This window comes from Hyperolius riggenbachi, chromosome 4 (assembly GCF_040937935.1).
Source record: "Hyperolius riggenbachi isolate aHypRig1 chromosome 4, aHypRig1.pri, whole genome shotgun sequence".
In the NCBI taxonomy this organism is placed as follows: Eukaryota; Metazoa; Chordata; class Amphibia; order Anura; family Hyperoliidae; genus Hyperolius; species Hyperolius riggenbachi.
Window position 1 is genome coordinate 474163788 of NC_090649.1, and position 13591 is coordinate 474177378.

Consider the following 13591-nt stretch of genomic DNA (forward strand, 5'->3'; position numbering starts at 1 on the left):
CGCATCCGGCCGCGCACGCAGAGAGCACTTCCGGTTGTGCTGTAGAGGAGTTTCTTCCTGTGTGTTGGGAGCGGGTGTAAGCCGGGAACTGCACGTGCCGCCGGTATATAGAGGATGGGGGAGCCGCCATAAGGAGCCGGAGGTCTGCCCGTCCCCGCCACACTCAGGACAACCCAGGTCACCACTAACTGCCGCGTGCTTCTAATGTGTCAGCCTGGGTAGGCTTCATTATTGTGTGTTTACAAAGCACTGACACCTTCTGCAGCACATTACAGAGTACAGAGTTATGTCACTGACTGTCCCCAGGGAGCTCACAGTCCAATCCCTACCATAGTCTAATGTCCTTCCATATTATTATGTGTTTATATAGCAATGACATCTTCTGCAGCACTTTACAGAGTACATAGTCATGTCACTGACTGACCTCAGAGGAGCTCAAAATCTAATCCTACCATAGTCTGTCCTACAATATTATTATGTATTAATTTATATAGCACTTTACAGAGTACATAGTCATGTCAGTGACTGTCTTCAGAGAAGCTCACAATCTAATCCTACCACAGTCCTAGTCTAATGTCCTACCATATTGTTCAGGGCTGTGGAGTCAAGGAGTCGGAGCAGTTTTGGATACCTGGAGTTGGTGTTTAAATAAACTGAGGAGTTTGATGCTTTTTTAACCAAATTCATAGCCTTTGTAAAAATTAGACTGAGGAGTCGGAGCAATTTTGGATACCTGGAGTTGGTGGATTCATAAACTTAGGAGTCAGAGTTGGATGATTTTTGTACCGACTCTACACCCTTGATGATATTATTATAATGTATTTATATAGCACTGGCATCTTCTGCAGCAGTTTACAGAGTCCATAGTCATGTCACTGGCTGTCTTCAGAGGAGCTCACAGTCTAATCCGTACCATAGTCTTATGTCCTACAATATTATTATGTATTTATATAGCACTGACATCTTCTGCAGCACTATACAGAGTACATAGTCATGTCACTGACTGTCCTCAGAGGAGCTCACAATCTGTTCCCTGTCATAGTCTAGGGCCAATTTGTGGGATACAGGAGTGCCCAGAGGAGACCCCACGTAGGCACGAGGGGGGGGGGGGGGGACGACATACAAACTCCTCGCAGATAGTTTCCTGGCTGGATTCAAACTGGGACCCAACACTGCAAGACAAGAGTGCTAGACTCTAGAACACTGTGCTGCCTGTTGCACCGGTCATGCACCCTTTCCATCATATGGAGGGTTAGGCGAGGGGTGCAGGAAGGTAAATATTGGGAGGTTAGGCATTATAAAACGGGCGAGGTACTAATGCTGAAAAATAGGCTGAAGCTTCTAACAAAAATATCTGTTTAGCAGTGTTCTCCTGTGGGGACTCACTGCGCTTGAGAGCTATGGAGAGCCAGGATTTAAACTTTGGTCTCCTATCTCAGAGGCAGTGCCCTTAAAGGGGTTCTGTGCAGGGGGGGGGGGGTGGGGGGGGTGGGGGGGGTTAAAGATAAAATCAGACACTTACCTGAGACATTACTGTAGCAGTAATGTCCCACACGCCGTCCTCCTCCACTCCGCCGTTCTCCGGCCCCGGTCTAGTGCGGCATGCCATCCAACTGCGGCTGTGCATGTCATCGGAAGCTTACTGTGCAGGAGCAGTGCAAGAAAACTTCGTACTGCGTCTGCGCAGTAAGCTTCAGATGACGCAAGCGGGAGCGCGCATTGTTCGTCTTGTTAGACAAATAATTGCCCGGTGCCGGCGGGGAACGCAGATCGGAGGAGGACGGCGTGGGACATGACAGCTGCAGGGGGCTGATAGAAGCCACAGGTAAGTGTCTGTATTTATTTGCAACACCCCTCCACAGAACCCCTTTAAAGAGGAACTCCAGTGAAAAATAATGTAATAAAAAATGTTTAATTTTTACAATAATTATGTATAAATGATTTACTCAGTGTTTGCTCATTGTAAAATCTTTCCTCTCCCTAACTTACGTTATGACATTTCAGTGTTCCGTTATAAATTTTTTCCAGCCGGGTGGGGCGAGATGAGTGAATGCAAACTGGTGCTTCTGTGCGCAACTCTGCTTACGGCATAGGAGGAGTTGAACCAATGACACCTGGGTGCTCCCCAAAACTAGCCGGGTGTAGCACCTGGCTAAAAGATCCAGGGGAGAACACTGCATTTTTTCCCCTCTAAACCTAGGTGCGTCTTATATTCCAGAGCGTCTTATACGGAGGCAAATGCGGTAGTTTATAAGTGAATGAAGATTGCAGCCTCTGTATTCCTCTGCTTCAAATCTCCCTTACAACCATCCCCTGGGGGTTACTTTCCTCGGGAGGGCAAAGCCTCCCGATCTTAATGAGGCTTTCTTCTCAGCAGCCCCGATGTACCGCTGGCCTCCCTAGATCAATGGCTACCACAATATTGACATCTGCGCAGCTCGCGCAGGAGCAGTAGGTGCTTGGCTCTGGCGGAATTAGCCCAGCCCGATCAGGTCCGCTCTACTGCAGAGACCCGAACCTCCTGTGCTGTAGAGCGGATCCGATCAGGCTTAGCTATTTCAGCTGGAGCCTGAGCGGCAGCTACTGCTCCTGTGTGACACACACACCGTTCAGGGAGGGGTGGTAAGGACGAGGGAAGCCTCATTAGTATCCAGAGGCTACCCCCTGCCTCCCCTGGGGCACTTTTTTTTCACTACAGGCACTTAGTTACAGTTTTAAGATTAATTTCTATTGGCTTATTTTTTGTATTGGTTATGTTTTTTCAGGTATGGCTGACGGTTGTGGGCAAAAGTCCAAGATGAGATCTTCATCATCTAATGAAGACAGAGGTAATTCCTTGCAGTCTTCTGAAGTGTTAGAATTTCATACGCTCCCAGACTTAAAGGACATAAGTCACATAAATCGCACACAAAGAAAAATGCCCTTTAAAGAGGCACTTCAGCCTAAATAAACATACTGTCATTAAGTTACATTAGTTATGTAAATTAAAATAGATAGGTAATATAATCTCTTACCCACCCTGATTTAAAAGAATAGGCAAATATTTGATTTCATGAGGGCAGCCATCGTTTTGGTTGAAAGGAGGTGACACAGAGCATAAGACACAGTTCCAACTGTCCTTTGTCCTGAGCACCTCTCCCAGTTGCTAGGCAACGAGAACAACATCTTCAGAAAGCTCATCATGCTTTGCACAGCATCAGGGGGAAAGTGCCCGGGCAGTTTTTTTTTTTTGATGGGACGGAGCTTAGCTTCTTTACAGCTGAAAATAAAGTTTGGGTAAGAAAAAGTTCTGATGCTGTGAAACTGTTAAAGAAACACCAGGCCTTTTCAGTGCTGCTGAGTAGATTTTCAGTCTGGAGGTTCACTTTAACCTTTCGTGGCGTTTAATTTCCTGGCAATTTTTGTACCAAAAGCGGTACAATTTTTTAAAAGCGTTTCTTTATATTGTAAGCATTTTTGCAGACCGCTTGCAAGTTGCAGTCTTGCAAGCTATCCGCAAGCATGCGTACAATATAAAAGTGTATTTATTTATTTTTTACTTTATTATATGCTGCTATGGGCAGTGGGACTGCCCATAGCTTTTTATCACACTAAGAATTTTTTATATTGGATATATTGGATCCAATACAGATGTTTGTGTTGAATCCAATACATTAATTTGAATTGGCTGCCTGTTGTGATGACGCTGCACAAGCCCAACACCAGGGGGCGCACGTAGCATCATTAGAGGGACAGGAAGCAACGAAGTAGGAAGGAGAGGAGATGGCCGTGAATACATGTGCCGGGAACCCGCGAGGCGCCGGTGAGGGATCCCGCATGCCAACAACGCTGCAGGTGAGTAATTGTAATTACTGGACGAGCCTGACACGTCCTTACCGATTCTAGCTATTTTTTTTAAGGATGAATCGGGCTCAGGTCTTAACCTCCTTGCCAGTTATCCCGAGCTCAGCTCGGGGTAACCTGCGTAGGAGGATTTCTCAGGCCCCGCTGGGCCGATTTTCAAATTTTTTTTTTCCTGCACGCAGCTAGCACTTTGCTAGCTGCGTGCAGTTTCCGATACCCGCCGCACTGCCCCCCCCCTCCAGACCCCTTGCGATGAGGGGTCGATCGGGATTCCCTCTGACGTCTGTGACGTCATCCCGCCCGGTCGCCATGGCGACCGGGGAAGCCCAGCAGGAAATCCCGTTTGCTGCTTGAATTAGTGTGGATAGGGGGATGCCGCTTGTCAGCGGCTATCATGTAGCGAGCCCTGGGCTCGCTACATGATTTAAAAAAAAAATTTGAAAAAAAAAAGTGCTGCGCTTCCCCCCTTGCCGCCAGAATTGTAACGGCAAGGGGGGTTAAAGGATACCCGAAGTGACATGATGAGATAGACCTGGGTATGTACAGTGCCTAGCACACAAGTAACTAGACTGTGTTCCTTTTTTCCTTTCTCTGCCTGGAAGAATTAAATATCAGGTATGTAAGTGGCTGACTCAGTCCTGACAGGAAGTGACTACAGTGTGGCCCTCATTGATAAGAAATTCCAACTATAAAACACTTTCCTAGCAGAAAATGGCTTCTGAGAGCAGGAAAGAGATGAAAAGGTTAAACAGTTCATAGATTTTAGCTCTCGTATACTTCAATGAATGTGTCATTGAGCAAAAACAATAAAACTGTTAAAACTTAAAAAGTAGATTTAAACATAAAATAAAACTGTGGAATATCTTAAGTCATTTTTAGGAGAAGGAAGATAGATACAATTGTTTAATACATTAGTTTATTTTCGCTTCGGGTGTCCTTTAAAAGGAATACATCCTGGAACTGTGATTTACAGCGGGGATTCCTCAACCCCTCAACCATGCGCGTTTTGCAGAAAATCACAAACCTTCACAGGTGAGGTATTTAGTGTCTCAGCAAAGCTCATTAAAGTGGACCCAGACTCTTGCACATCATGCAATTAAAAGTATTTATGCCACATATTGTTCCTGAAGAAATTCACTGCTCTGTGTTTATTTAGCTAGATCAAAGTGTCAAATGAGTTCTCTTATCAGCAGCTGCGAATAGACTGCAGGAGCTCTGCCAAGGCAGCTCTCCCCATATTCAGCAGTGATGCACTGGGAGACATCTCAGGCTCACTCCAACCTGAATTATCGCAATTCTTTCTGTTTTAAGAAAGCAAACTTTTGTTTTTCTTAGCATTTTAGTAAGGGGGCTTTTAGGACCCTTACACACTCCAATGAGTTCTAGGATACCATGAGCTTGCTGGTTAGTCTGTACCTCTCGGTGTTACAAGCCCTACTCCATAGAGCCAAATTAATCCATGCCATATACTGATGAGGATCAAACAATCCGAAACAATCTGTATGCATGGTGGATTATTATGGCTCTGTACAAATTAACAAGCTGACACATCATTGCATTCCAGCGGTTCTGGAGGTGTGTTTAGCTTCTAAGGGCAAACAATGGTTAATTTGCATATATTCAGCAGTGATGCACTGGGAGACATCTCAGGCTCACTCCAACCTGAATTATTGCAAATTCTTTCTGTTTTAAGAAAGCAAACTTTTGAGTTTCATTTACTTGAGGACTGAGTAGAGAAACCCTGATGCAGAGCCCTCAATTCCAAACTCTTAAGGTACCCATAAATCTATCGATTTGGCGGCTGATCGACAATCCGATTCTGTAATTATTATCGAATCGGATTAAAATTGGTGCCACCAAGTGCATGCCTGATCGATAGTGCGATCAATTCCAGGCCGAGAATGTGGTTCGGACATGCTACAAGATGTGGGGCCATGGTGGTTGATCAGGTGCGTGTCGGAAACATCGAGTGATATCGGGGCACCGCAGGGGGGGGGGGGGGGAGCACATTGGACAGTGTTGGGCCGGCAAGGCAGCGGATGCGGCGTCACAAGGCTGATTCTGGATCAGTTTCAGCATGAGGTGTATGGGCATGCTGACATCTCACTCTTATCAGATTCGATTAGAGAGATTTGTCTCTCGGTTGAATCTGCCCATCATTGCTAGATGTAATGGCCATCTTTAGGGTCCATGCTGTTGCATGCAATCCTTTTTGGAAGCTATTGTCCTCTATTTCTGAAAGATATATTTTGCAACTTTGCATTACTGCTAATTTGCCAGCTTTTTATGGATGCAGAGGGTTAAGGATTCTATGTAAATTGACCACTCCCTTCAGCACCTGCTTTCCCCTTTAAAATCTTGGTCCCTAAACAGGCTGAGCGTAGTCCCCCCCGCCCCCTAAACAGGCTGAGCGTAGTCCCCCCCCCCCCCCTAAACAGGCTGAGCGTAGTCCCCCCCCCCCCCCCCCTAAACAGGCTGAGCGTAGTCGTCCCCCCCCCCCCCCTAAACAGGCTGAGCGTAGGTACACACAATGCAATTTTCTGACAGATCTACTATCAGATCGATTATTCCCAACATGTCCAATCTGATTTCTGCACGATTTCCTATGGAAGTGAACAGAAAATCGGAAATCAGATAGATAATCCAGGGATTTTATCTGATTGCCATCTGGAGTCAGGAAGGAATTTTTCCCTTTTGGGGCTAATTGGACCATGCCTTGTAAGGGTTTTTTCGCCTTCCTCTGGATCAACAGGGATATGTGGGGGACGGGCTGGTGTTGTACTTTGTACTGGTTGAACTCGATGGACGTATGTCTTTTTTCAACCAAAATAACTATGTAACATGTTGAAAATTGTCGATCTGACAGTAAATCTGTCCAGAAATTGCATTGTGTTCTTAGCAGGTCCATCGGCTTGTCTCCTCATCCTCTTTTTATTCTGTAAGCAGTTGCATTCCCCCCTCGCATGCCACCCGGCTACTTTTTCATGCCACCCGGCTGGAAATTTTTTTGGGGGAGAACACTGTCCGATATTTATTACCTTGTAAATGCCAGTTGCCTGGAAACCCTGTTGATTTTCTGTCATGAGTAGGTTCTGAGTCAAAACCCCTGGAACAAGCATATGGCTAATCCATTAACCCTCCTGGCGGTTTGCTAAAAAATCGCCAGGGGGCAGCAAATCTTTTTTTTAATTTTTTTTTTTTTTTTCATGTAGCGAGACAAAGTCTCGCTACATGATAGCCGCTGCTCAGCGGCATCCCCCTAGCCCCTCCGATCGCCGCCGGCGATCGGAGATCCCGTTCAAAGAACGGGATCTCCCGGAGGGCTTCCCCCGTCGCCATGGCGACGGGGCGGGATGACGTCACCGACGTCATCGACGTCGTGACGTCAAAGGGGATTCCGATCCACCCCATAGAGCCGCCTGGCACTGATTGGCCATTCAGCGCACGGGGTCTGGGGGGGGGGGGGGGGCGGCTGCGGCGCGACGGATAGCGGCGGATCGGCGGGTAGCGGCGGCGATCGGGCACTGCACGCAGCTAGCAAAGTGCTAGCTGCGTGCAGCAAAAAAAAAATTATGCAAATCGGCCCAGCGGGGCCTGAGCGGTGCCTTCCGGCGGCTTACCCCGAGCTCAGCTCGGGCTTACTGCCAGGAGGGTTAAAACCGGAGCCAGCTGAGTACCTGATGTGCTGCATGCTTGTTCAGGGCCTATAGCTAAAAGCATCAGAGACACAGGATCAGGAAGACTGCCACGCATCTGGCATTGTTTGAAATTAAATAAATATGGCAGCCTCCATATCTCACCTCTGGTCCCCTTTAACCTGGTATGAGCTTCTTTTTCGGTGTTGTCTCCTCTACTCCTCAGGGTGTTTTTTCTACTTTAAAATGCACTGAGGGGTTAGGGAAGGGTTGTAACTTTTGTCTTGTTGTCACATGTTTCCACAGGAGGGCGGAGCCTGATGTTTTCCAGAAATTTGGGAGCAGGGTGAAGTCGAAAAATGTCTTCCCCTGCTACTGCAAATTTTCCAGCGGTGTGGATTATTAACACCCCCTCCCCTCCGCTCGGCTGCCAGCTATTTGCCGATTAGAACTTTTTTTTGTTTTGTTTTTTCATAATTTGGGCCCGTCTTTTGCCGGTGCTCAAAAACCCCTCTGAGTGGTGCTATAGTCGTAACTGACATTACAGTCTATGGCGGCCCCCAATTGTCCAATGCCCTTCATACCTGTCTCGCCCTCAATGTTCCTGTATGATATCAAGAAATCCCGTTACCTGTAAGTCTAACTGGAATTTTTCATCCTCTTTTGTTCAGGAAGGGAAAAGAAGAAAAGGAAACGGAGCCGGAGCAGATCCTCGTCCGTGTCTTCCTCCTCCTCCTCTTCATCATCATCATCCTCTCATTCGTCGTCCTCTTCCTCCTCTTGCACGTCGTCCTCTTCCAGCAGCCGAAGCAGCTCCAGCAGTCGAGGTATCAGTTGTTGAGAAAAAAAATTAAAAATCCACTTACCTGGGGCTTCCTCCAGCCCGTGGCGGGCAGGACGTGCCCTCGGCGCCGCTCCGCAGGCTCCCGGTGGCGCACCCAACCTGGCCAGGCCGGGCTTCTTCTGCGCTCCAATCTGCGTCTCACTGGTGCGGGCTGATGTCATCGGAAGTCCTCCTGGCTGTACTGCGCAGGCTCAGTAATTCTGAGCCTGCGCAGTACAGCCCAGAGGAGGGCCGATGACGTCAGCCCGCACCAGTGAGACGCAGATTGGAGCGCAGAAGAAGCCCGACCTGGCAGCCGGCCTGGCCAGGTCGGGTCGGCCACCGGGAGCCTGCGGAGCGGCGCCGAGGGCACGTCCTGCCCGCCACAGGCTGGAGGAAGCCCCAGATAAGTGGATTTGGATTATTTTTTTTCTACTCCCTGAACCTTCTCTTTAAAGAGGAACTCCAGTGAAAATAATGTAATAAAAAAAAGTGCTTAGTTTTTACAATAATTATGTATAAATGATTTAGTCAGTGTTTGCCCACTGTAAAATCTTTCCTCTCCCTGATTTACATTCTGACATTTATCACATGGTGACATTTTTTTACTGCTGACAGGTGATGTCACTGGAAGGAGATGCTGCTGGCTTTTTTTGGCAGTTGGAAACAGCTGTTATTTCCCACAATGCAATAAGGCTCCCACAGTGTGATATCAGTACCTCAGTGCTGTGAGTAGTTTCACCACAAAATCAGCCATACAGTCCCCTAATGATCCATTTGAGAAAAGGAGATGATTTCTCGTGGGAAAGGAGGTATCAGCTACTGATTGGCATGAAGTTCAATTCTTGGTCATGGTTTCTCTTTAAAAGGTTATTTCACAATAGTTCAGAAATGTAACTGATGTATTGCATCACTATACAGGTCCACTTCTATCTGGTTTCCACCTTCAGACTGCATCTGCTTTTTAACCCATTTTTGCAGTAAAACAACATGTTTTTTTCTGGATGTGATGCAGATCGAGAGTCTCTTGTTGCTGCACTGACTCTGTTGGCACGCAGGGTAGATCATCGCACGCTCCATTTAACCGTTTCCAGACCGCGCTAGTTGAACTCTGTGTCCTGTTTGTGGCCACTTTATTTCTGATGGGACATAGATTTCAACATCGTTGCCTTGCATTCACGCCACTCTGCCCCGCCGCAGCTCACTAGCCCTGCCGCCAATATGACGGCAGAGCTGTGTGAGCCAGTTAGGAGCCAATTTCATTGGCTCATGACCATGTGATCACTGTGACCCAATCCCATTGGCTTACATTAATGACAGGGTCAGGAGCCAGGGAAATTAGCTTCTGACCGGGGCACAGAGCTCTGCCGTCATAGCGATGGGTTACCAGCGAGAGCAGGTGCGGTAAATCGTATGTAAGCTGCGTTTTGCGGTACCAGTAGTCTCTGGTCCTTAAAGAGGAACTTTCGCAAAAATCTTAAAATTTAAAGGGACCTCGAGCAGTAAAAAATAAATGGAATCACTACTTACATGGGGCTTTCTCCAGCCCACCGTAGGTCGGGAGGTCCTCCGACATCCTCCTGGCTCCTCTCCCGGTCCCTCTGCCGCATACAGCAGCAGCGACACCTGGGTCGGGTGTCGGCTGCTGCTTCCGTATTTCGGTCGCGAAGCGACCGAAGGGGCCAGAGTTAAAAAACAAAAAACAAAAAAAAAAACTGATACTTTCCTATGGAGAGAGAAGGCTCTAGGTCCTATAGAAGTTTCCCATTCCTCTCACGGTCGCCTTGTTCCAGCGATGTAGCCTCGATCCAATCTACTACCGCAGGAAGCTTCGGGAGCCGAGAGTTCCCGAAGACTGGCGGCTCTGTACTGCGCCTGCATGCAAGAGGTTACCCGCTAAATAGACCTTAAAATGTCTTAGAACACCACAATATGATACATTTTTGTAGACAAAACCTTGCATTGGTTTCCACATGGTCATAAAAAGTACACTTTACGTCAACTTGTGTTTCCCTACCAGCAGGGGTCAGTGTTTCTCTGTGGCATACAGCTGGGTAAGCTGATGGCATACATTGACGACAGCATTAAAGAGACACTGAAGCAAAAAAAAAAATATATATAATGAATTTGTTGTGTAGTACGGATAATTACTTGAACATTAGTAGCAATATTAATCTGCCCCCACTGCACTACTCTGCAGACTCTCGAGCGCGCGATAAGCAAGGGTTAAAACTCACCTGATTGCCGATTTCAGTGTCACGTCCCCATGGCCGCAGAACGTCACGTGACACGCTGTCAGGACATGCCAGCGTGTTACACGCTGGCTGCCAGTGTGTAACCCGCTGGCACGTCCTGATGGCATAACGCTCTGGGGCCATGGAGACAAGACGCTGGAATCGGCAATCAGATGAGTTTTAACCCATGCTTATCGCGCGCTCGAGAGTCTGCAGAGTAGTGCAGTGGGGGCAGATTAATGTTGCTACTAATGTTCAAGTAATTATCCGTACTACACAACAAATTCATTATATTTTTTTTTTTTTTACACAGTGTGATGTCATGACCATGGGCCTAACAGTTTTCTGTCTGTAAACCTCATTGCATTGTTGGAAATAACGGCTTTTTCCATTGACAATAAAACTTATTATACTTTCAATTTGTTGTCTGTCTTCTGTACTTTCATGCACTGGAAATTATTTTACTGAAAAATCAATAATACCATCTTAATTTATTTTAAACTCATAATTACTTCAGTGTGACCAGAAGTTTTTTCTTTTTTTTTCTTTTTTCTGGGGGGGGGATCACGATCACTGTGATTTTCCTGCGATTTTTATGCAAGTTGGTGGGCGTAGTTTTTTTTTAAATGCAGCACTGACTGATCAAAAAGCGCTCTACAGTGTGTATCAGGCCTTACTCATTTAAGTTCAGACACAAAATTATTATATGTGTTCTCACGGAATTCCCCTTTAATGTTTTTATCATCTTCGTTATTTTAGATTTGCCAAAACACAAGTCAAAGAAGGCCAGCAAAGAAAAACACAACAAAAAGGTACTTTTTTCAGTTCTGGTGTTTCTGTGTATTTAAAGGTTCTATTTTTAACATCTCCATGCCTCTGCCAGATCCATTTCTACTGGCAAAGACCAGTGAGGGGCGCAGGTGAGTTTAGGGGCTGTTGACTATAAGGCTCACGTCTAGAAGCGGCAGGTTCACTTTTCTTGTGTGACATTACTTTACCAGGGTTCAAGAAGCTTAAAATAAACCTGAGCTGGCCAAATTAAAAAAATGTGATACCTGCCCGGGGCTTCCTCCAGCCACATAAGCACAGCTGAGTCCTTCGCCGTTCGCCTGGTATCGGTCCCGGGAATCTGGTTCAGTGGCTCCAGTTGGCTCTTCTGCGCAGAATAAGCGACTGAGCCAGGTGAACGGAGGCACGCGGCATTGGTGTTCATGGGGCTGGAGGAAGCCCTGGGTAAGTATAAAATCTTTATTTGGCCATCTCAGGTATACTTTTAAACACTGCACCAAACTACAATATCAGTAATTCACTTTATTAACCCATTAGCAGGTGCAATCAAGTTGCCTCGTTTGAGATAAGTGCTCTGCTTTTGATCTCACCTGGCAGAACTGGTTGTGCTGTAAATTCTTGGAATGCTTTGATCTCTCTCTCTGCTAGTAGAAAATGCAGAAATCCTCTTGTCTTACACCGCCCCCTAGTGACAAGTGGGCATAAAGACACATTACAGCAGTACTATTTACAGTAGTGACAAGCAAAAACAATGTGCAGAAGTAAACTGGTCTGGAGCACTTGCAAGCCTCTAAGAAAATGGGCTGCTAAAGGGTTAATTCTTCAATAGGAGATTAAAAACCAAGAACACAATCGGTGAGTGAACAATAATTGATAACCATGAGTGTAGCAATAAATGGTGTCAGCAGCACAGGTAATTAGAACCACACATATAATGGAATGCTATATCCAACAAGCCTCAAAAACACATAAAGTGCATGAGGCAATTAAAGTGCTGGTGCAATCCAAAATTAATTACAATGCAAGAATAATAAAGTTTAAAATGCTTAAAAAATGTGCAATATTAGCCAGTATAATAATAATAATAATATAGTGACCAGTGCATAAAGGTCGTACCCAAGGTCACGTACTCTCTTGATTTTTGGTATAGTAATGTGGGTTTTTGTGTTTTCTGCCCATTCTACCCATTACTATATTTTTGGGACCATAAAACACACTTTTTCGGGGACCACAAAACCCAAAAAGAGGGATAAAATGTCAGTGTGTTATAGTCTGCATGTGTTACCATAAACATGCCTCCTCTAAATCCCTAAATACACAATTTAAAGCTTGTAAGGCCTGGTTCACACTACAAGAGCTTTTTAAAGTGAACCAGAGACGAAGCACCATCATGTATTTTACCATATATATCAGGGGGAACATTAGAGAAAACGCCTACCCTGCTCTCTGTTTCATTCTGCATGAACTGCAAAGCCTGCTTGTTATCAGCCCTGATAAAATCCCCGACTGCGCATTCAGTCTGGCTTTGCTATAATGACTCAGCTATAATGATTCCTGAGCAGAGCCAGAAGGGGGCATGCTTGAACTTGAAAAGACATGAGAGAACAAAGACTGAGCTATAAATATTCCTGAGCAAAGCCAGACTGAATGCTCCTTCTAGGATTTTATCAGGGCTGATTAGAAGCAAGCTGAGCAGTGCAGAATGAAACAGAAAGCAAGGTAGGTGTTTTCTCTTATGTTCCCACTGATATATATGGTAAAATACATGAGGGTGCTTCGTCTCTGGTTCCCTTTAAGCGCTAATGATTTGGAAAGCTCTGGCTAATGCAATGCTATGGGGGATGTGCGTGAGAACACACACATAGGATTACATAAGCAAGAGCTTTAAACATCACATTAAACATTAGAAAAAGCTCTTGCAGTGTGAACCAACCCTGAGATACAATTACTTAATTTAAACTTAACTTTTAATTCACACTTAAAATGGCTTCCACTTGTATTGCATGTACAATGACTGGGTAGGAGGATGGGATTCATGAATAATCCCCTGTTTGTGAGACTATGCTGCTGTGACATTATGAATGTATTTTAATTTGTTGTTTAAAGGGAACCTTGCCGTCAGTTTCTCTCAGAAGCTCACCATTTTCTTCTTACAGTGATCCCATTCAGTTCTGACAATATTTTGTCTGAACTGAAATATACCAGTTGCTGTCAGTTATATATCAGCTGCTGTCAGTTACAACTGAATGTGCAAGGTAATATCCATG

The 13591-nt window shown here is 45.8% G+C and overlaps 1 protein-coding gene across 3 annotated transcripts in view; it reads left to right on the top strand.

Annotated features, from left to right (window-relative positions):
• The first annotated feature begins 8 nt into the window (after positions 1-8).
• The window catches only part of LOC137504464 (protein FAM133-like), a 34367-nt gene continuing 20784 nt past the window's right edge, over positions 9-13591 (top strand). The window contains exons 1-4 of one of the 3 annotated variants that reach the window (XR_011019488.1): positions 9-218; positions 2766-2828; positions 8150-8305; positions 11295-11347. Coding sequence is in view for 2 of the 3 variants with exons in the window: in XM_068232926.1 (XP_068089027.1) it covers positions 2768-2828; positions 8150-8305; positions 11295-11347 (270 nt within the window). In the remaining variant the exon portion in view is untranslated. The remainder of the gene's footprint in view (positions 219-2765; positions 2829-8149; positions 8306-11294; positions 11348-13591) is intronic. The other 2 variants (XM_068232926.1, XM_068232927.1) reach the window with 2 other exon arrangements.